Genomic DNA, 24478 nt, shown 5'->3' with positions numbered 1-24478 from the left:
GAGTGAGCCCACTCCCTTGGCTGAGAAGCAACCCCACACACGAATGGTCTCAGGATGCTTTACTGTTGGCATGACACAGGACTGATGGTAGCGCTCACCTGGTCTTCTCTGGACAAGCTTTTTTCCGGATGCCTCAAACAATCGGAAAGGTGATTCATCAGAGAAAATGACTTTACCCCAGTCCTCAGCAGTCCAATCCCTGTACCTTCAACTTTAGGAGACGGTCCTGGCACTTGCTGGATTTCCTTGGGCGCCACGAAGCCTTCTTCACAACAATTGAACTGCTCTCCTTGAAGCTCTTGATGATCCGATAAATGGTTGATTTAGGTGCAATCTTACTGGCAGCAATATCCTTGCCTGTGAAGCCCTTTTTGTGCAAAGCAATGATGACAGCACGTGTTTCCTTGCAGGGAACCATGGTTGACAGATGAAGAACAATGATTCCAAGCACCACCCTCCTTTTGAAGCTTCCAGTCTGTTATTTGAACTCAATCAGCATGACAGAGTGATCTCCAACCTTGTCCTCGTCAACACTCATACCTGTGTTAACGAGAGAATCACTGACATGATGTCAGCTGGTCCTTTTGTGGCAGGGCTGAAATGCAGTGGAAATGTTTTTGGGGGATTCAGTTAATTTGCATGGCAAAGAGGGACTATGCAATTAATTGCAATTCATCTGATCACTCTTCATAACATTCTGGAGAATATGCAAATTGCCATCATACAAACTGAGGCAGCAGACTTTGTGAAAATAAATATTTGTGTAATTCTCAAAACTTTTGGCCACGATTGTACACCTGCATTGCTTGCTGTTTGGGGTTTTAGGCTGGGTTTCTGTACAGCACTTTGTGACATCAGCTGATGTAAGAAGGGCTTATAAATACATTTGATTGATTGATTGATTGATATTTGGAGGAAGCCCACTCCCCAATAGCACAGCTAAAATCAACTCACAAGCAAGCTCCACTCACAAGCAAAGATAGCCCTGTGGTATTCTGGCTGGTTGGCTATGACAAAGCACAAACAGGTCCTTGAAAACTAGTAGGTTTCGCACCAAACATGGCTACTGTTTCAATCCATCGCTGACTGGACTAATGAAAGCTAATTGGATCCTCCATCTGCTGACACCCAGCTTTAATTACAAAACCCATCCCATTTAACACAGAACTAACAATACCATTTTTTTTGTACAAATATTTCTCATAAATATTTTCAAAATATAGGTGTATTTCCTCTCAATGCTTAAAACAGAGAGAATGATCTATAACTAAAATACGTCAGAAAACCACCTGGCAGAGCTGGGAAGGGGAGCACAGGGGCATTGTAACTAAAGACACTGCCCACCAGCATTTCATGACCACTGGAAAATGAAATGTGTTTCTGTTAAAACGGGCCCTCTTGCTAAATGAAGCCATTATTGACACTGCCACGTTGGTAAGGTGGGCCAAATAGGCCGCAACGCCTGTAGAATATATGAGTGTGTTCGTCAAATATAACTTGTTTACTTTATATGATTAACTTCAAAAGAACAATCAAAAGATAAAGATAAGAGATAGGCTAGGGAATCAGGTGTTTAAAAATATATTTTGACATTGGTTGGACACGTTATTTTATCAAGAAGGTTCTATATAGAGTTCCAGGGCAGGTATAAACATAATAATATTCACAATAGGGACAAGTACTACAAAGTGCAGGGCGCTGTTAGACATATACAGCTGTTGTAACACTAAGGTACTGATTTACTGTACCAAGAAACCATGATGGAGAAAGCCCTGAATAGACTGTACGAGATGGAGAAATCTCAACTGGCATGGTGACGTGATTGTTTTTTACATTTCAGATCACTGGGAGAATGTTGAATCATTGTCCAGGGCAATGAGACATTGTGCAACACTGCCATCATTTCTAGACATGGCTAATGAGTGTCTAAGGCTTAAACATAGTGGATATTTTAGTGAATGTGTGCAACTATATATACACACACAAAAGCTTCCTGCTCAATGTCCAGGGCCAGAGAAATTAAAACATTTCAAATATCTCCCTCGGTCTCCTGGCGAGATGGGCCAAGTCTCCTGCTATGTGGTACATCCAGATACAGGTAGAAGTTACCCAGCTCTCTGCTTTTTCTCCACATGCAGAAGATGTTGTTTTCTCCATCAAGATTACATTTTTCAACCACAATAGGCTTAGGAATCCACCACCCAAACAACCTACTCTTTTCAAAGTATTTTTGTTGAAATAGCGAATTCAAACTCCGTCAGCAAAAGTTCCAGCTTTTGAACTGTGCCCTTGAACTTCAGGTCTCAAGGTACACTAACATTTCAAATTCATATCTGTGCCCCCATAGCTACTAAAAAAGAGTTGTGAATATTTATGTCTCTTCCTCCACCGTAGAGGATCAACCTAATGAAAAACAATCAGGACAGAAGGACCTTGCTATACGCAGCTCTCCACACAAAAACCGCAGAGCAAAGACTCACGTCAACACCAGCTGACTCAGAGGCTCTGTTTCACACCTTCAGTTCAACATTCAATCAAGCTGTGTTTACATGCCCAAGATAGGAACAAGGGGCAACAATAGTCACAGGATGCTGTGTGGGTCTTACTGACCAATCAATGCTCAACACAGTGGAGGACTTCCTGTTGGCGCTCATTATGTACAGACACCCATGAACATTGTGATTTTTTTTTTTTAAACACTCATGTCTGCAGACATGAACATAACATGTTTCGTGTTCTGACTTAACTTGCTGTTTGTGAAATGTTAAACCTCCCAGTGAGAATCTGGAGCAGTTTCAAACACTAATAGAGGGAACATATTACTGAGCCGTTAGGGCTAGGAAATAAGGCTCCAGTTAATTGTCCATACTACATGGAGGCATGCAGCAAAAAGAGATGAGATAAAGAGAGAGAATTTTTTAAATATTTTTTTTTTTAGAAAGGTTGAGTATTAAATGTTCTCAGAGCCCTGGGTAAAACAGAAACTACACACACATTCACAAGAATTCACAATGCTCTTTTTACCATACATTTGACTTACCCTGAAAAAGAATTCCTCATTCCACTTCGGATCCAATGTCTGGAAATGACAATGCATTTCAAATGTAAATAGGATACTTACAAAACAAACAAATAAATGCTCTGTGCTTATTCAGCTAGTGCAGTTACTCACCTTTTTAATTGTTTTAGTCTGAAGACTTGTTAGTTCTCCATTGACAGGGTCATAAAGGGACACTCTCGTATATGGATCACTGTGATAGAAAATAAAAAGACAACGCTCAACTTGTTGTCTATCTGTCCCTTGGTGTGCCCAAAGATCAAACGAGGGAACATCTCAGCATGTAACAGTTTTATCCCACAGGCCATATGGAGCACAAACCAATGATGTCATCGGAACCATAACTAGTTGCACTGAAAAAAACCGACTGATCTTTTACAATGGACATGCGAAGAAAAAAAAGTGTTTATTCGGCAGCACTGCCTTGAGGGGAAATGGTGGGCTTTTTAGGGGAAAGGAGTCTGGAGATTCTGGAGCATCTACTATATGCAAGGGCACAGAACTCCTGATTATAGCGCCATCTTAAGGTTGCACAGGACAGTTACATTACGGTCTAAAAATGTAACAATTTAAGGAACGCATGGAAGATAACATAAGCCTACTTGATATGAATAAGAATATCATATTTTGAAGTGGGTACACAAGGTGTCTTCAAGGTCGTCTTTCAACCCACTGCTATGGTGCTGAACTTTCCATTCAACAATGCAAAACAGGACCACAGCAACCATTATCGGTCTGTGGAACAGCACAGTTTGAAGATGATTTTGCAAGTCTCAGGTTTTTGCGCTCAAGTTTGATTAATAGTATTCAATAAGTATTAGGCAAATAAGTTTGTATTTCTAAATGCACCGTGCCTTCAACAACCATATAGTATAGTATGCGCATGCACACCACTAGGTCCACAATGTTGACTAAATGAAAAAAGTTCCACACACATGGGTTCATTACCAAGTGTTTACAGTATAAACTGATAATCAGTTTGCTGTTTATAATGAAGTGGGTAGATGTGTAAAATGATTGGGGCAATAGACCTGCTTATAAACTCTAGACTCTTGTGTTTTGGGCAAAACAGCACACAGAACTGTAATAGATGATTTAGGAGTCCAATAAGTTAGGAAGGGTCCACAGTCCACACTAAGGATCATGTAGAATCAGAATGTTGTATTTTATGGTATAACATGGCCAGAAGCATGAGTTTCCTAAAAAGGGAGTGTACCAAAGATAGGACACCGTATTTTGGTAACACGAGACACCAGAATTATACAAAGATACTGAAGCAATCCTCACTAATATGAGCCTGGTTACAATTCCAACCAAGTGGGTTGACCCTATGGGTGCAATCCATAGGGTTTTTGCATTTCACACCAATGACCCGGGTTCGCTTCCCTGTACCGCTGTTCGTTAAATTGGTGTCAGAATTGGGATTGCATCAGAATGTAAGGTGAACGTACGAGTGGTCAAAACACAGGGACGTGATTTTGCGTTCGGAGGGGGCAGTGAAGTTATCCTCGCTAATATGAGATGAACTTCTCTGTCCCACCATTCGCTATAATACCATTAAAAAACTATCTCCTGAATTTGTTAAAGTGATAGATTGGATTATCCATTTGAAGACATATTTTCCTCAAAATCAAGACTGACCTGGCTCCAAGGATATCTTTCTTGGCCAAACCAATTCCAGCTATGACTTTCACTCTCAGAATTCTGGCCTCATTCTGGAAAAAAAACACAATAAGGACATAAATCACATTACTTGCTGCTTACAGTGCAAAGTGACTTTATCCACATTTTGTTACGTTACAGCCTTATTCTAAAATATTAAAGTTTTTTCCCCTCATCAATCTACACAAAATACCCCATTATGTCATAGCAAAAGCAGGTTTTTAGAAAAATTTTCTAATGTATTAAACATTTTAAAAACTGAAATATCACATTTACATAAGTATTCAGACCCTTTACTCAGGATATTGTTGAAGCATCACTGGCAGCGATTACAGACTCAAGTCTTCTTGAGTATGACGCTACAAGTTTGGCACACCTGTATTTGGGGAGTTTCTCCCATTCTTCTCTTCAGATCCTCTCGAGCACTGCGAGGTTGGATGGAGAGCGTCGCTGCACAGATATTTTTAGGTCTCTCCAGAGATGTTAGATCGGGTTTAAGTCCGGGCTCTGGTTGGGCCACTCAAGGACATTCAGAGACTTATCCTGAAGCCACTCCTGCGATGTCTTGGCTGTGTGCTTAGGGTCTTTGTCCTGTTGGAAGGTGAACATTTGCCCCAGTCTGAGGTCTTGAGCAGGTTTTCAAGGATCTCACTGTACTTTGCTCTGTTCATCTTTCCCTCGATCCTGACAAGTCTCCAAGTCCCTGCCGCTGAAAAACATTCCCACAGCATGCTGTCACCACCGTGCTTCCCCGTAGGGATGGTGCCAGGTTCTCCAGACGTTACGCTTGGCATTTAGGCCAAACAGTTCAATCTTGTTTTCATCAGACCAGAGAATCTCGTTTCTCATAGTCAGATTCCTTTAGGTGCCATTTGGCAAACTATCATGTGCCTTTTACTGAGGAGTGGCTTCCGTCTGGCCGCTAACATAAAAGCCTGACTTGTGGAGTGCTGCAGAGATGGTTGTCCTTCTAGATAGTTCTCCCCATCTCCACAGAGGATCTCTAGCGCTCAGTCAGAGTGAACATTGGGCTCTTGGTCACCTCCCTGACCAAGGCCCTTCTCCCCCAATTGCTCAGTTTGGCAGGGCGGCTAGCTCTAGGACAAGTCTTGATGGTTCCAAACTTCTTCCATTTAAGAATGATGGAGGCCACTGTGTTCTTGGGGACCTTCAATGCTGCAGACATTTTTTGGTACTCTTCCCCAGATCTGTGACGCGACACATTGCTGACTCTGAGCTCTACCGAAAATTCCTTCAACCTCAAAGGGTCTGAATACTTTTGTAAATAAGGTTTCTGTTTTTTTATTTTAATGCATTTGCAAAAAAATCTAATAACCTGTTTTCGCTTTGTCATTATGGGTTATTGTGTGTAGATTGCTGAGTTTTATTTATGTTTTCATGTTTTAGAATAAGGCTGTAAAGTAACAAAATGTGGAAAAAGTCAAGGGGTCTGAATACTTCCCAAATGCAACACTGTAAATATCAGGTTAATGATGTTAACTACATAAATGTCACTTACTGTAAATGACTAACAGGAATATAAAGTGTGGTTTTCCACGTGGATACTTATTTGATCTCAAACATTCAAGATCAATTTAGGCCACATTAATAATGACGTGATAATAACTCACATGACTCCTTTGGGCAATGCTCTCTGAGTTTATAGCCAACTGACATGGTTAGTTGATAATTCAATTAATATATTGTATTATCTATAGGTGGTCAAAAAAATGTGTGTTAGCTAGCTAATTAATCAACAGTAGGCCTATACAACGATGACAGCTACCAGATAGCTGATGACAATCAACTGTTACACATGCTAACTAGCTAGCTAGCTGGCTAACGTTGCTTCGATAAAATGGATATTGGTATGTTGGGACTTGACTGTCCAACTCTAACAGCTTGGTTGACAATACCCAAAGAAATGTAATGACAATTTAGCTAAACACTTGGATATAACGGATTTTGTCTGCCCACGTAGCCAGTTGGTTAATTAGCTAGCTAGTTAGGTAGCGTTAGCTAAATATTTACCTCATCAGTCAGAAGTCCGCGGACCTCGGGAAGTGCGGCCATACTCATATCCTCAGCCCCGTAGTTGTCCTGTAGCTCGATTAAAGTAAAATGTACAGAATTTTAACGCTGTAGGTGCTCTTCCACCAATTCACCTTTCACTAACAAATGAACTGTACCAAACACAATTCTAGTTAAAATGTTCAAATGTGTCGTGCGTTGTTCTCCACCAACAGGATCCCGACTCCTCTCCTCCCTCCGCTACCACCTCTACGTAGTAATTCACGAGAACGTGATGTACAATGTATATAAAAAGTTGACACAAAACAGCCATCACATAACATCCGGTGGTTAGTGCAAATGGTTGTAATTAATAGTTTTGCACTTCCATTGCAGACCAGGACAAATAATGTACCCATTTCAAATGTTGAAATGTTGCATCATTTTCCAAACCACTGAGACTAGCCCAGTATGGACAAAAGGAGCCTAACTTTACTCCTTATAGTCCAAGGACCTTACATGTTCTGTTCAGAGCCGAATTGGCTCTGGCAGCAAAACAGCCAAATACTCCATCTAAACGTGAGTTGATTGTCAATTGCGGTACAGTTCTATACACGTAAAGCTCTCTTTAATATCACATCCAAATACTCCATCTAAACGTGAGTTGATTGTCAATTGAGTTACAGTTCTATAAACGTAAAGCTCTCTTTAATATCACATCAAAATAATTTCACGAATCCAAAATAAACACTTACTGTACACCGTTAACAGTTACAGCCAACAGTATTTTTTGTGACAACACCTTTGTTGCATCCATCTTCTGTTTACACACAGGTGTTCTGAAACACAGATAGGTAAGTAGAATAAAGTATGCCCCTCTGTCTTCCGCCATTCTGCTGGAGGGAAGAGCAGACGTTTTACAGGGCTCCTGACAAATTGGGCTTTTTTGAGCTGATCTTTAAAAAAAATTGTACATGATGTTTCCGCCATCATTTCCTATGACCGAAAAAATGCTTTCGGACATCAGAACAGCGATCACTAACCTCGATTTAGATGAGGATTTCTACTTCAAAGAGTTGACAGCGAAGGACATAATTCTCATCCGGACCAGGCCCAAATCCCTGACACTCGAAAAAGGAAGAGGTGGCATTATAGAGGCCGGAATGCGGAATACGATGAGACTACGTCAGCGAGTGGATAAACCGCCTCTACACTTCATTCTATTGTCGAACATGCAATCACTGGAGAATAAACTGGACGATCCCCGTTTGATACTACCCTATAAACGTGATCTGAAGAACTGTAGTATCCTGTTTGAGTCATGACTGAACAAGGAAAATATAACTGGAGCTGGTTTTTCTAGTGCGTGATCTCTAATATTAAGGAAGTCTCAATGTTCTGCTCGCCAAGAATACCTCATGATAAGCTGTAGACCATACTATTTACAAAGAGAGTTTTCTATATTTTTCGTAGCTGTCTATTTACCACCACAAACTCATGCTGGCGCTAAGACTGCAATCAATGAGCTGTATAGGGCCATAAGCCAACAAGAAAATGCTCACCCAGAGGCGGTACTCCTAGTGGCTGGTGATTTTAATGCAGGAAAACTAAAATTCATTTGACCTAATTTCTACCAGCATGTCACCTGTGCAACTAAAGGCGAAAACATCTCTAGATCACCGTTACTCCATACAAAGCTCTCCCTCGCCCTCCATTTGGCAAATCTGACCATAACTCTATCCTCCTAATTCCTGCTTACAACCAAAAAAAACAGTAAGTACCAGTGACGCACTCAATACGGAAGTGGTCCTAAGCTACAGGGCTGTTTTTCTAGCACAGACTGGAATATGTTCCGGGATTCATCCGATGGCATTGAGAAGTTTACCACATCAGTCCCTGGCTTCATTAAGTGCACCAACAACGTCGTCCCCACAATGACCGTACGTACTTATCCCAAACAGAAGCCATGGAATCCAGGCAACATCTGCACTGAGCTAAAGCTGCTGCATTCAAGGAGCAGGACACTATTCCAGATGCTTTTAAGAAATCCTGCTACACCCTCCAATGAACCACCAAACAGGCAACACGTCAATACAGGACTAAGATCGAATCCTACCACACCAGCTCTGATGGTGTGGCAGGGCTTGCAAACTATCACGGATTACAAAGTGAAACCCAGTCACGAGATGCGCATTGACACGAGCCTATCAGATGAACTAAATGCCTTTTATGCTCGCTTCGAGGCAAGCAACACTGAACCAAGCCCAATATTGGGCTAAATGAGCCTAACGTTACTCCTTAGTCCAAGGACCTGTTCTGTTTAAAGGGCATATTGTCTCTGGAATCCAAAACAGCCAAATACTATATCTAAACGTGTATTGATTCGCAATTGTGGTACAGTTCTAGAAACATAAATCCCTCTGCTTTCATATAAGATTAAAATAATTTCACAAATCAAAATACACACTTCTGTACACTGTTTTAACTGGTTTTAACACTGTTGCAGCCGACAGTATTATTCAGTGACAACACGTTTGTGGCATCTGTCTTCCGTTTACACACAGGTGTTCGGAGATGCAGATACTGGAAATATGGCAGTGTGGGAACACTAACACTATGAAGGTGTGTTTCAATTGAACTTTGTTTCATTTTTTAATAATTTTTCTCTGATATGAAAGATGAGGTCCTTGCTTCCAAAATCGTACCGCAAGAGATTGTGTTTATGTTCAGACCGAGCGTTGCAGCTCTTAACAAAACTCCCCTATACAGAAGATGCCTTCGTACAATGACTGTGTAATGCAACTGAGTCTTGATCAAGGGCTAGACTGAACTAAGCATGAGAGCACCAGCTGTTCTGAATGACTGTGTCATCACACTCTCCGTAGCCGATGTGAGTAAGACCTTTAAACAGGTTAACATTCACAAGGACAGACAGATTACCAGGACTCGTACTGAGAGAATGCGCTGAACAGCTGGCAACCTCTCCCTGACCCAGTCTGTAATACCTACATGTTTCAAGCAGACCACCATTGTCCCTGTGCCCAAGAAAGCCAAGGTAACCAGTCTAAATGACTATTGCCTCATAGCACTCACATCTGTAGCCATGAAATGTTTTGAAAGGCTGGTCATGGCTTACATCAACACCATCATCCCAGACATCCACTGCAAATTTGCATACCACCCCAACATATCCACAGATGACGCAATCTCTATTGCACTCCACACTGCCCTTTCCCACCTGGAAAAAAGGAATAGCTACGTGAGAATGCTGTTTATTGACTACAGCTCAGCATTGAACACCATAGTGCCCTCCAAGCTCATCACTTAAGCTAAGGACCCTAGGACTGAGCACCAACCTCTGCAACTGGATCCTGGACATCCTGTTGGGCCGTCCCCAGGTGGTGAGGGTAGGCAACACCACATCCACCACACTGACCCTCGACACGGGGGCCCTTCAGGGGTGTGACCTATCATGGTCCAAACACCGTTGCAGTAGTGTAAAGAACTTGAGTAAAAAATACTTTGAAATACTACTTAAGTCATTTTTGGGGGTATCTGTACTTTACTATTTATTTTTTGACTACTTTTACTTCACTACATTCCTAAATTTACTCCAAGTATTTTCCCGGACACCCACTTGTTGCATTTGAATGCTTAGCAGGAACAGAAAATAGTCCAATGCATGCACTTATCATGAGAACATCCCTGGTCATCCCTACTGCCTCTGATCTGGCGGACTAAACACACATGCTTCGTTTGTAAATTATGTCTGAGTGTTGGTGTGCTCCTGGCTATCTGTACATTTAAAAAATGGTGCAGTCTGGTTTTCTTAAGATATTTGAAATGATTTATACTTTTACTTTTGATACTTAGTATATTTTAGCAATTACATTTACCTTTGATAAAAATAAAAATCAATGACAGGTGGGTACTTTTTCGACCACTGCACAGTCGTGAAGGGGCACAACACCTCTTCCCCCTCAGAAGGCTGAAAAGATTTGGCATGGGCACTCAGATCCTAAAAAAGTTCTAAAGCTGCACCATTGAAAGCATCTTGACTGGCTGCATCACTGCTGCTTGGCATCCAACCGCAAGGCGCTACAGAAGGTAGTGCGTTCGACCCAGTACATCACTGGGGCCGGGCTCCCTACCATCTAGGACCTCTATACCAGGCGGTGTCAGAGGAAGGCCCTAAAAATGGTCAAAGACTACAGCCACCCAAGTGTCAGACTGTTCCATCTGGTACCGCACGGCAAGCCGAACCGCAGCACCAAGTCTGGGAACAAAAGGTTTCTGAATAGCTTCTACCCCCAGCCATAAGACTGTTGAACAGTTACTCAAATGACTACTCAGACCATTTGCTTCCTGCTCTTTTTTTTGCACTTCCTCTATGCACACACAATGAACTCTACCCACACACTTACACATACTACACGGACATCTCCAACACACAAAAACTACAAATCACTCTCACACACACAATACATATGCATATTATTGACACCACACACACGCTCACACAGACACATACGCTTCTGCTACTCTGTTATTATCTATCCTGATTGCCTAGTCACTACCCCTACCTACATGTACAATACCAGTTAAATGTTTGGAAACACCAACTCATTCAAGGGTTTTTCTTTATTTTTACTATTTTCTACATTGTAGAATAATAGTGAAGACATCAAGACTATGAAATAACACATGGAATCATGTAACCAAAAAAGTGTAAAACAAATCAAAATATATTTAATATTTGAGGTTCTTCAAAGTAGCCACCCATTGCCTTGATGACAGCTTTCCACACTCTTGGCATTCTCTCAACCCGCTTCATGAGGTAGTCACCTGGAATGCATTTCAATTAACAGGTGTGCCTTGTTAAGTTAATTTGTGGAATTTCTTTTTCCTTTTTTTCCATTTCAAGAACTTTGAAAGTTACTTCAAGTGCAGTCGCAAAAACCATCAAGCTCTATGATGAAACTGGCTCTCATGAGGACCACCACAGGAAAAGAAGACCCAGTTACCTGCAGAGGATAATGTCATTAGAGTTACCAACTTCAGAAATTGCAGCCCAAATAAATGCTGCACAGAGTTTAAGTAACAGACACATCTCAACATCAACTGTTCAGAGGAGACTATGTGAATCAAGCCTTCATGGCCAAATTGCTACAAAGAAACCACTACTAAAGGACACCAATAATAATAAGAGACCTGCTTTGGCCAAGAAACACGAGCAATGGACATTAGACCAGTGGAAATCTGTTCTTTGGTCTGATGACTCCAAATTTGAGATTTTTGGTTCCAGCCGCTGTCTCTTTATGAGACGCAGAGTAGGTGAACGGATGATCTGCGCATGTGTGGTTCCCACCGTGAAGCATGGAGGAGGTGGTGTGATGGTGCTTTGTTGGCGACAATGTCTGTGATTTATTTAGAATTCAAGGCACACTTAACCAGCATGGCTACCACAGCATTCTGCAGCGATACACCATCCCATCTGGTTAGCGCTAAGTGGGATTATCATTTGTTTTTCAACAGGACAATGACCCAACACACCTCCAGGGTGTATAAGAGCTATTTGACCAAGGAGAGTGATCGAGTGCTGCATCAGCTTTTTTGAGATAATGTTTTTGAGAGAATGCCAAGAGTTTGCAAAGCTGTCATCAAGGCAAAGGGTGGCTACTTTGAAGAATCTAAAATATATTGTGATTTGTTTAACACTTTTGTGGCTACTACATTTCATGTGTGTTATTTCATAGTTTTGATGTCTTCACTATTATTCTAGAATGTAGAAAATAGTCCAAATAAAGAGAACCCTTGAATGATTAGGTGTGTCCAAACTTTTGACTAGTACTCTACATATTACCTCAACTACCTCATACCACTGCACATTAACTCGGTACTGGTATTCTTTGTATATAACCTCGTTATTGTCATTCTATTGTGTTACTATATTTTATTTAACAAATTTTTCTTACTTTTTAACTTTCATTGTTTGGAAAGGACACGTAAGTAAGCGTTTCACTGTCGTCTTCACCTGTTGTATTCGGCGCATGTGACAAATCAAATTTAATGTTTTCGGAAACAAGCGCTGTAACATGCAAATATGGCCATGTGGGAACCCTAACCCTATAAAAGGTGTGTAGTAATTTAACCATAAAAAAAATATTATTTCTCGCTGATATGTTAACAAAACCGTACCACACGCGTCTGGGCTTTTAACAAAACTCCCCAGGCCAGAAGATACTATCGTCAATAGGAGCTAAAGGTAGTTAGCATCTATGAATGGGTTACCTTGAGACAAGCATTACTTTGTTATCATAATTTAGGAAACCGGTTGAATGACACACAGGTTAATGTTCACATTCAAAGATACCTGATCCAACTGACCTTGCTTAGAAGTATTTTTGTTCATGACGTCCCTCGCTGGAACCTGTACAAAAAGTCAAGAAATTAAAATCAGTAAAAATTATTGGACTTGGACTATACTTTTTTAATTCAGCAAGTGTTCTACAATGATCATCTTGATCAAATCAAGGCGACAGCATTGTAAAATGTAACATTAGCTCTCAACTTCAGCCCGTTTCTGTTTAGAAGGGAGTACGATGAGTGCACTGTATAATAAATGGGAGGATATGTCCTCTACCAAAAGATCTTGGGCTTTTTGGGAGGTAGTTCACTTGCCCTGGGTTCAAGCCTTGATTCAGCTGTTCTCCCTCAATTACCACACATTTACAAAATCACTGAACTACCACATCATTGGGAATTTTAGAAGATTCTCAGTTCAGTATCAGCTAGTTAACAACTCCAAAAACAGACAATGGAGTGGGACATTGTATTTACCAGACCAATTACAGTTTGCTGTTGCACAGTAGTCTGTTCAAGTTGGTTCATTACATAATGGAACACTCACCAGCAGAACATTTTAATTTGGAGAATGTTTTTGCAGACAAGCTCTTTAAGCCAAATGGTAATCTCCTCTCACCATTTTTACAATAGAACTACACTGAGTGTACAAAGCATTAGGAACACCTTCCTAATATTGAGTTGCACCTCCTTTTGCCCTCAGGACAGCCTCAATTTGTCGGGGCATGGACTCTACAAGGTGTCGAAAGCATTCTACAGGGATACTGGCCCATGTTGACTTCAATGCTTTCCACAGTTGTGTCAAGTTGGCTGGATGTCCTGTGGGTGATGGACCATTCTTGATACACATGGGAAACTGTTGAGTGTGAAAACCCAGCAGCATTGCAGTTCTTGATACTCAAACTGGTGCGCCTGGCACCTACTACCATACCCTGTTCAAAGGCTCTTAAATATTTTGACTTGCCCATTCACCCTCTGAATGGCACACAAACCATGTCTCAATTGTCTCAAGGCTTAAAAATCCTTCTTTAACATGTCTCCTCCCCTTCATCTACACTGATTGAAGTGGATTTAACAAGTGACATCAATAAGGGATCATAGCTCATGAATTAGCATTGGAGCTATAAGCAATTTACAAAGACTAGAAGCAGACATTTTTTCCTGCTCTTCTACTAGCCAGCTCTTATCAGCAGGCTTGATATCTCAGACAAATGGTGCAAATGATGCCAAATGTGCATTGTTTTTCTATCATGAGCTGCATCAAGCTATATACACAGATTAGCCACTCTCTGGAACATCATTACCACATTCACATAAAAAATGCTAAAACGTACAAATAACATAATTGGAAATTGTGAATACACTTCCCACAAGTGCGGGTTCATTCTTTTTGTGGTACTGTAACATTTTCAATAACCCCTATGGAACAGGATTTGAGAAGATCAGTTCAAACCATGGTCTTCCACACTCGTGTGACTTAATCAACTAGAATAGATATAGGATCTATGGAATGTGGTGTTTGGCACGCCATATCTTTTTAGCTTCATATTGAATAACTTAAGCTACGGTGAGGAAAAGGACACTGAAAACAAAAGTGAGATTAACAGTAAAGTAAATACATATTTATTTGAATCATCACAGCTCTGGGGATAAAACCTTTGTGGGACCAAACCAGAAGATTCTAGCTAAGTGAAGGTAATGTAAATGCATGTAGAGTGGAAAAACAACAATTGAAACCAAGATATTCAAGTACTTTAAAAAAAAGTTTATTGGTTTTAAAAACCCTTAAAAAGAATCTCAACATCAGTGAGCACTTTCAATTAAAAAAAGACAGAAGAAACTTTGCTGAAACGCTAAAGCAACTTTATCAAATTACTCTACGGTCTGCTGTACACTAAACAACAACAAGGGTTAAAGGGACTTTATACCAGGTCTGTGAAAAGTACAGGACTCAGCTGCCCCTGTGCACTTAAAGAAGAACAGACAGGGTTTGTCTTCATTTAAGTACAAACATCAGTGCTTATTTTCAATGGTTTCTGGAGAGAAAAAATACATCTTCACAGAGTTACGTAAAAAAAGTTAAAACATCTAAATAAACAGAACGGATTCAAAACCTGAACATACAGAACAAATATTAATCTGAATTAGTAAACGTCAAACAATGCAAGTAACTTGTGAGTCGCTACACCTTTCTGTTCCGATTGACAGAACCAATCCTGAATTACAGCAAAGTGGTTACAAATACTCTGTACAATAGAATTCTACAAACATGCACACATATCATTTATTAACATGGTGAATGATTTATTTGAGAATATTTCTGTTTAAATGTTTCTTTAAATTGAGTTTCATATTCTCATGAGAATGAAGTAAAAAAAAAAAAAAAAAAAGTATCTCATTGAGATTAAGGTACATTGCTACACAAGACAATTAGCGTTCTCATTTTTTTGATTGACATTTCAATTATTTTTTCACTTAGTTAAGCTCTTTAAAAAAATATTTGGGTTGCTTCAATTAATGCATTTGTCCTAAAAGAGGTTCCAATGCCTTGGTTCATTAAATGTTTAGTGCAATAACATGAACCTTCAAAGCTTGTTGAAATTTTAACCATGACATTCCAATGTCCATTGCAATGTTCTGGGCACAAAATCTGTCAGAGAAAGATAGCTATGCAACCTGGTAATATATAATACTTTAAAAAAAAAAATCATACCCATGCTATTTTCTCACTCGAAGCAGATGTCTTCTGTAAAAAGCCAACCAATATAAATCTCAGGAAGCAAACAAAAAAACACCAAGCTAAGAAAAAACTAACACACAGCATTATCTGTACAAGAAAGGGCGCCAGCGGCCAAACACACTAGCACAGTTTAGCTGGCTCCTGATCCTAAATCACCAATATAGCATTTCAGAGGGTGCAGGAGCACAGAACCAGTTTAAGTTATAACAATACAGTGTCAGAGCTTTCATATGTACAAACTGTGGGGTTCAAAATGAGAGGAACACTTACAACAGTCAACTGAATTAACCCCAATATTGTCCTGCTACATTGGTTTTTATAAACCAGAACAGTAGTGTGGTTTTCAGCATGTTTTCCAGTGCTACAGATCAGTTGCCAGTTTCACAATTTCCTCAAATTATTTTCAACCATCCCACCTGAAAGAAGGACAATTCCAAATGGCCATATAAAGGTATTTGACTGATGTCAGGCAAATAGGCAAATTACTGGGTTATTTGTGGGTTCTTCAAAACAAAAAAAATCATATTTAATGCTTTTTTTCCTCACACTAATTAGTTACTCTTTGGTATGGATATAAGGCTCAGAAGATTAAAAGCTAATAAAAACCACAGGATCTGGCCAATTAGCTATTCCCTTTATGATTTGCATGCCTTATTCACACACTGTTCTTCATTATACTATAAGCTATTTAAACCTGTAATAGATGACCCATACTTTTCCACTAAATGCCTTTTTTTTGTCTCCAGGTGAAACACGTCCCTTCACTGTTAGAATAAAATGCAGTGGATTAATGAACTCAACAAGAACATTATTCAAGGGGAAGAAAATGAAAATGTATACAAATATTTATGTAATTCTGTATTACAGTATTCCATAATACTGTATTTTCTACTGGATCTAGACTAATGTAAGGGGAATAGCTTTCAATGTATGACGGTAAAATATGCACCTTTGTGCCTTTTTATAGGACGGACTTTGAATATCTAATGGCATAATATTAAACTAAACTATTAACTTTAATTTAATCTAAATTACTTCATATCCATCACATTTTTTACTGAATGTATGTAACATGAAAAAAATAATTTTTAAAGGGAAAAACGACATACATTTACATAAACCCGCAGTAACCTACTTTGACAGTAGCAGCCGCTTTGATAAGTAAAAAATGCATAGTGTTAAAATAAATCAGAACCAGAATAGTCATTTTCCCCCAAATAGATACACGACTGAAACAGGGCAGGGTCATCTCCAGTCAATACACTTTGGTATAGGGGTGTTATAAGGTTAAATTCCTATTCATATATTCCTCCACTTCCTTACTAAAATCAATATATTTCTGTTAATTAAAATGATACCCGCCAAATAGTCACAAAGAACGTAAATAAAAATCCCCACCAGTGCCCTACACAAGTCTTAAAAAGCTTGACAGAGGTGAAAAGGGTCATCTTCTGCATTATAAGGTTTAAATACAAGATTTAACTGTCCTTTGAGCTCCATCTTAAAGCCCATTTCCTTTAGTTCTGCAGTCACTAAAGTGCAAGCTATCCCCATTCCAGGTCTTTATTATGATTGTTTTAATTCTTATAAACATATACGATTCTAAACAAAGCAATCCTTTTGACACTAAGGACAGGGGAGCTCAACTACAGTAAGAATGTCAGCATTCAGGGCAAAATGTGGGTGAAGCAAGCCTAAAAAATAACAATATTAACAGATATCATCTGTTGTTCTTCAGCTACCTGCTCTCAGTTTCAATGTACTCAAAGTGCATTAACTACTGGGACATGAGGGGAAATTTGAAAAGGTGAAAAGACATAGTACATTCAAATCTCGATTTAATAGCCTACATTTTTTGTACCATGCACACTGGAATTTGAGTGGTCAATATCTTATTTGTAAAATTTGCATAACATTTCAGCAAAGCGGACAATCAGACATCTTCTGACAAGTTTAGTATACAGACAGTATATCTTGACCTTTAAATCTATAGTTTGAATAATATTCTGTAGTCACACAGATTCTTTTTCAAACAGCTGCCGTTTTCCTACTTGTAAAACTCCAAATTCTGAGAGAATGGAACTAGTTTGCCTCAATATCATTGCAAACAATGTATGTTAAAGGTCGAACACAGCTGTTTTTTTATTTTATCTCAATATCAAATCATTTATTTCTTGGTAAAAATGAAGTACCTTACTGTGATTTAATTGAAAGAAATGGGCAAAAAGTAATAAAAATAGGTTCTTAGCAAAGAACAAATTCTCAAGCAAGAATTTTGCTAGGACTGAGTAGGGAGGGGAAACCTAAAAACTAGCTGTTATTGGCAGAAGGTTTGGAACTCTTTCTTATTGGTCTATTAAATACATATACTACCAGGTGATGTCACCATGCAGGCCAAAACTCCATCTCACCTAAACAGGCTGACATTTTAGGCGGTCTTTTCAAACAACTCCTACACTAAAAGGGCATTATCATTTTCACAGTATTATTCCAACAAGTGTGGAAATATATAAGACATGGTTCTTTAAGTAGACCAATGAAACATTTTTATTTACAGATTATGGGGGATTTTTTTTTAACCATCGATGGATTTTGGTATATTTGTTTTGCACCTGCAATCCTTAAGACTTGAAACGGCAATGAGAAACATTAGTACCAGTGCATGCTACTGCAAATGCCCTCTCGAGGTATCTCAACTCTTCATTGAGAGGTACAGGGGCATATTAGGTGAGCATACACCCCATTTACCGTTCTTGCACAACAGTATGCTTCTAAAGCAATTCCAAATTACTTCTATCTTCAGATCTACCTCAATGGAAGTAAACAATTTACAGAGGGATGAACAGTTGCCAATTATTTGCCAAACCTCTTGTTTTAGTCAAGAACAAAAACATTATCCAAAATTATAGTCTACAGATAGAGATCTCTTAAAGATGACCAAACATCTCTCTCTTTATATCCTGTCCTTCTGAAAATGTAAAAATACTTGTTATTCTACTGTCTTGATTTAAATGCTCTTGAATATGATGTCTGAAGAGGGAGAAATGGATGAGTCAGCACCAGCGATGAGCTGTGAGAGAAAACCAGCATATTTGTAAGTGTGATCATTTCTGTTCAGCCTGGCACTTAGACTGGACAAAAGTCATTGTATCCCGAGTGTTGCAGTGTGCTATACAATGTTAATGTGAATAATTACAAAGAAGATTTTTACAAAACAATAGGTATAAACAAACCATTTCACCTTCATGAAATAAAAGCAGAGCCCATATTAACCCATTAACCCGACTGTGGGCTGGTCTTTACTTTCCAGCCAATCAAATCCATTGGAATTCGCAGTCTCGCTGCAAATCTGCTGGAACAGCGGATCATTCTTCAGTTCCTCCAGTGTAGAGTCTTCATATTGTCCCTGCTGCTGATTGGGGTCAAACAGAAGGTTTGTGTCCAAATTGTTCAGGTCATTGATGCTACTGGAAAGATCAGAGGTCAGTCGAAAATCAGACCCCACAGGGTTGAGTTCTGACACCTGTCCCACGAGCTGATTGCCAGGAGTAAGGCTGCCGTCCGCTAAGAGGTCTTTAACAGTGGTGCTGAAATCTAGCTGCAGCTGTTGTTGTTGCTGCTGAAGGTTCTGGGCCAGCAGCATAGGCTGGCTCTGCTGATCTCCAGTAGCTGATTGTGCTTGGCTGTCACCTGCTGAGAGAATCATCTGTTCGTTCCTAGAGTTCTTCATGAGGTAACCAGGCTTCTGAAACTTGTACGCATTCTGAGTGTTGGAAGTCATCAGAGTCTGATGGTTGGCACTTCTGGGGAAGCTGGGAGTGGTCTCTAAGATGTGGGTGAGGTTCATGCGGGCTGTGTAGTTGGACGGCAGGTTGTTGATACCCAGGCCCCGCACCGCGTCGTCACTGTCCCCGTCCATCTTGCTCAGGAGCACGTTGGTGATCTTTTTGCTGTTGGTCTGGCCCTGCATGGGCGGCACCTCCGTCTGCATCATCACATTAACAGGCACAGACTGGCTCCTCTGTGCCATGCTGCTGACGTCCCCATGGCTGTTGGCGAAGATGTTGATCATCTCTGGGGTCACGGGGGAGGTGAAGGGGGACACCACTGTTCGGGGGATGTTGCCACTCTGGTTGCCACTCAGGTTTCGCTGGCGCACGGCAGGGCTCACACTACGACAGCGGAAGGTCCCGCCTGCTGAAGATGTACTGGTGGTCTTGTTGTCCAGAGGGGCAGGCACAGCGAAGCTCTCCTGCTTGTTCAGGTTGGCCATACTGGCTGCCTGCTGCTGCACCGGAGAGATGGGTGTCAGGCGTCCGTAGTGTCCGTCGTGGTGCCTCGTCTGAGACTGATAGGACTGGCCAGGGATGGCGAAGGCATGGGGCTTTCGGAAGTGGTCGTCGACCAGGTCCTGATAGCTGGGGAGGATACTGATGCCGTTGATGGAGTTCCCCCCGCTTTTGTTGTAACCATTGTTCATCCACTCCAGTTTGGCCTTGTCTGGGTGAGTAGCCATGGGCCTCTGCATGGGCTTGACGGGGCTGCTGGAGACAATGCTGCCATCGTGGTAGCCTGTAATGCTGGAGTTAATGGGAGTGAAGGCAAAGGGGTTCCTGCACTCCACAGGGCTGGGGGGCACGCTGCCGCTGCAGTTGGAGTGTGGAGTGCCGATGGGGGTGTGTCGGCTGCTCCCTATGGCACTGTCCACCGGGGTGGTAGGGGCCATGCGGGAGCAGGGGCTCTCCCTAGTCAGGCCCTGGCCTCCTCCCATCATCTCAGAGGTGGATGTGGGAGTTGGGGTAGGGGTGGGGGTTTGGACAGGGGTGGTGCTGCTGTGTACTGATTGGTAGTAAGGGGTCATTGTCTGGTTGGAGGACATCATGTTGCCCTGCATTACAGACTGATGGCCTTGCAGCGTCACGTCAGCTCCGAAGGCCTGCAGACTGCTGTTGAGCTTCATCTGCTCCTCCATCTGCACCAGCTCCTCCACAATGCTGTCCTGGGTCATATCGTCATCATTGAAATGGAAGTAGTCCATGTCTGTCTGCATGGAGAGCTGGCTAGAGGCTGGGGCCTGGCCCATCATGGCCAGGGGCTCCATAACCGGTGTGGATGCCTGCTTGTGGTCTGTGATCTGCTGGGCGTAGGCTTGCTGCTGCTGTTGCTTACCTCCCTCCAGCTGGCCCCCAACCCACATGGTGTTCCTCAGGTCACTCACAGCAGACTGCTCCAGTAGGGCAGAGCTGTTGGGCATGGCTTGCATGTTACCCGTCATGTGCTGCTGGTGCTGAATTCGTGCATGACCAGCCGGGGCACTAACGTTGCTGATGCTGCTAGTGTCCATGGTGATCGGAGTGTCTCTTCTCTGCACGGAGCTCTGTGGCTTGACAACAGTCTGGAAGCCTCTGGTTCCGATGGGGGAATCAGAGAGTGACAGGATTCGAGTTGGGACAGTGGAGTTCAGTTTCACAGTAACTTTACCAATGGCTGGTGCACTTTCAGGTCTGACCGGGGTTCCTGTCCTGGGGAGTTTCTTCACTCCTGCACCAATCCCATGTCTGTAACCATCGGAGCCCCCAAGAGGTTGCTGGGAGATGAAGACCCTTTTGACAGGCGTGGGATAAGACTCTGGGCCGACGCCTGGGCGTTTCCTGGGGCTCTTCGAGGCGATGAGTGATGTGGCAACAGTGCCGCCATTGGGTGACAGAGTGGTGCTGGTATTCTGATTGGAGACCGTCAAATACAAAGTACTTTCGTTATTGGTGTTATTATTGCTACCAGCTGTAGCTGACACAGTGTTGTTGCGCAAAGAGGACTTGCCATTGCAATTGGTTCCAGCCATTGCCTCTAGTCCCAGGGAGCCTTTAGTGTGAGGCATGGGCACACTGGCAGCCCTTGGTACAGCTCCTCCAGCCCTCTGGCCCCCTGCAGCTTCCTGAGTCATAGTAAGCCTGCTAGCACCCAGGGCCAGACTGCCTTCACTTATGGCTTCACCCTCAATCATCTTGATGTCGATGGTAGGGGTGGTGGTGGCCCGGCCTGACCTGGCTAAGGGGGACAGGATGGGGGCTGCAGAGCCACTCCTGGCCCGCGGGCTGGGTCTGCTCTCCTCCAGGGCTACAGTGCTGCCCATGCCAGCAGAGGCAGACCTTAAGGTGGTGTTTGTTAAGGTTGTTGTAGTGCTGCAGTTGGGAGCCAGGGATATGGTGGTCATCTTGACCACGTTGACAGAGCTGATGTGGGGTGTGGGCTGCATCATGGTCTTGATGGGGCTGTTGGTGATGAGCAGGGTGGGGGGCGAGCGCAGGGTGATAGCGCTGGTGGCTGAGGGTTTAGGCAGGATCTGGGCATAGCGGTGGCGGGCAGAGCGGTCCCCCACAGGGCTGGCTGGGATATTCTGAGGGGTCTTGGGACACTTGACAGGCTGCATTGACTGAGTCACCACTTGGAAGTTGACAGGCAGAATCTTGCCCTCCGATGTTCCCACAGGACTGGGGGACATCAGCCTGCTCCTTTGTACCTGCATATACAGCATAGAAAAACATGACACAAAAAAATTATTAATAAGATGTACAGTTGAAGACAGAAGTTTACATACACCTTAGCCAAATACATTTAAACTCAGTTTTTCACAATTCCTGACATTTAATCTGAGTAAAAATTCCCTGTCTTAGGTCCGTTAAGATGATCACTTTATTTTAAGAATGTGAAATGTCAGAATAATAGTAGAGAGAATGATTTCAGCTTTTATTTCTTTCATCATTCCCAGTGGGTCAGAAGTTTACATACACTCAATTAGTATTTGGTAGCTGCCTTTAAATGGTTTAACTTGGGTCAAACGTTTTGGGTAGCCTTCTACAAGCTTCCCACAATAAGATGGGTGAATTTTGTCCCATTCCTCCTGACAGAGCTGGGGTAGCTGAGTCAGGTTTGTAAGGCCTCCATGTTCCCACATGCTTTTTCAGTTCTACCCACAAATGTTCTATAAGATTGAGGTCAGGGCTTTGTGATACACACTCCAATACCTGGACTTTGTTGTCCTTAAGCCGTTTTTCCACAACGTTGGGAGTATGCTTGGGGTCATTGTCCATTTGGAAGACCCATTTGCTACCAAGCTTTAACTTCCTGACTGATGTCTTGAGATGTTGCTTCAATATATCTATATAATTATCCTACCTCATGATGCCATCTATTTTGTGAAGTGCACCAGTCCTTCCTGCATCAAAGCACCCCCACAACATGATGCTGCCACCCCCGTGCTTCACGGTTGGGATGGTGTTCTTTGGCTTGCAAGACTCCCCCTTTTACCTCCAAACATAACAAAGGTCATTATGGCCAAACAGTTCTATTTTTGTTTCATCAGACCAGAGGACATTTCTCCAAAAAGTACGATCTTTGTCCCCAAAGACCGTAGTCTGGCTTTTTTATGGCGGTTTTGGAGCAGTGGCTTCTTCCTTGCTGAGCGGGCTTTCAGGTTACGTCAATATAGGACTCGTTTTACTGTCGATATAGATACTTTTGTACCTGTTTCCTCCAGCATCTTCACAAGGTCCTTTGCTGTTGTTCTGGGATTGATTTTCACTTTTCGCACCAAAGTACGTTCATCTCTAGGAGACAGAACGTGTCTCCTTCCTGAGCGGTATGATGGCTGCATGGTCTCATGGTGTTTATACTTGCATACTATTGTTTGTACAGATGAATGTGGTACCTTCAGGCATTTGGAAATTGCTTCCAAGGATGAACCAGACTTGTGGAAGTCTACAATTTATTTTCTGAGGTCTTTCTTTTGATTTTCCCATGATGTCAAGCAAAGAGGCACTGAGTTTGAAGGTAGGCCTTGAAATACATCCACAGGTACACCTCCAATTGACTCAAATGATGTCAATTAGCCTATCAGAAGCTTCTAAAGCCATGACATTATTTTCTGGAATTTTCCAAGCCGTTTAAAAGGCACAGTCAACTTAGTGTATGTAAACTTCTGACCCACTGGAATTGTGATACAGTGAATTATAAGTGAAATAATCTGTCTGCAAACAATTGTTGGGAAAATTAATTGTGTCATGCAACTAACTAGAGGTCGACCGATTGATCGAAATGGCCGATTAATTAGGGCCGATATGAAGTTTTCATAACAATTGGAAATCGGTATTTTTGGGCGCCGATTTTGCCCGATTTAAAAAAAATAAGTTTCTTCAAAAAATAAATAGTTTACACCTTTATTTAATCTTTATTTAACTAGGCAAGTCAGTTAAGAAAACATTCTTATTTCCAATGACGGCCTAGGAACGGTGGGTTAACTGCCTTGTTCAGGGGCAGAACGACAGATTTTCACCTTGTCAGCTCGGGGGATCCAATCTTGCAACCTTATAGTTAACTAGTCCAAAACTCTAACCACCTGCCTCTCATTGCACTCCACGAGAAGCCTGCCTGATAAGCGAATGCAGTAGAAGCCAAGGTAAGTTGCTAGCTAGCATTAAACTTATCTTATAAAAAACAATCAATCATAATCACTAGTTATAACTACACATGGTTGATGATATTACTAGTTTATCTAGCGTGTCCTGCGTTGCATATAATCGATGCAACGCTGGGGGATGATTTAACAAAAGCGCATTTGCGAAGAAAGCACATTTTTGGACGACTGT

At 41.7% G+C, this 24478-nt stretch overlaps 2 protein-coding genes across 7 annotated transcripts in view; both read right to left on the bottom strand.

Annotated features, from left to right (window-relative positions):
- Positions 1-7876, bottom strand: part of LOC109895238 (E3 ubiquitin-protein ligase NEDD4-like) — a 51126-nt gene extending 43250 nt beyond the window's left edge. Inside the window, exons 1-6 of one of the 3 annotated variants that reach the window (XM_031830964.1) lie at positions 7774-7876; positions 7486-7569; positions 6752-6826; positions 4700-4773; positions 3173-3251; positions 3041-3079 (exon numbers count right to left, since the gene is read on the bottom strand). In XM_031830964.1, coding sequence (XP_031686824.1) covers positions 3041-3079; positions 3173-3251; positions 4700-4773; positions 6752-6799 — 240 coding nt within the window. In that variant the 5' untranslated portion in view covers positions 6800-6826; positions 7486-7569; positions 7774-7876. Of the gene's footprint in view, positions 1-3040; positions 3080-3172; positions 3252-4699; positions 4774-6751; positions 7381-7485; positions 7570-7773 lie in introns of those variants that run through there. The other 2 variants (XM_031830965.1, XM_031830963.1) reach the window with 2 other exon arrangements.
- Positions 7877-14837: 6961 nt separating this feature from the next.
- Positions 14838-24478, bottom strand: part of LOC109895239 (DNA-binding protein RFX7) — a 35886-nt gene continuing 26245 nt past the window's right edge. For all 4 annotated transcript variants that reach the window (XM_031830958.1, XM_031830956.1, XM_031830957.1 and 1 more), the window contains one exon: positions 14838-22353. In XM_031830958.1, coding sequence (XP_031686818.1) covers positions 19102-22353 — 3252 coding nt within the window. In that variant the 3' untranslated portion in view covers positions 14838-19101. The remainder of the gene's footprint in view (positions 22354-24478) is intronic.

The sequence above is a fragment of the Oncorhynchus kisutch genome, linkage group LG8 (assembly GCF_002021735.2).
Source record: "Oncorhynchus kisutch isolate 150728-3 linkage group LG8, Okis_V2, whole genome shotgun sequence".
Classification (NCBI taxonomy): Eukaryota; Metazoa; Chordata; class Actinopteri; order Salmoniformes; family Salmonidae; genus Oncorhynchus; species Oncorhynchus kisutch.
This window is presented reverse-complemented; position numbering and strand designations above follow the sequence as displayed.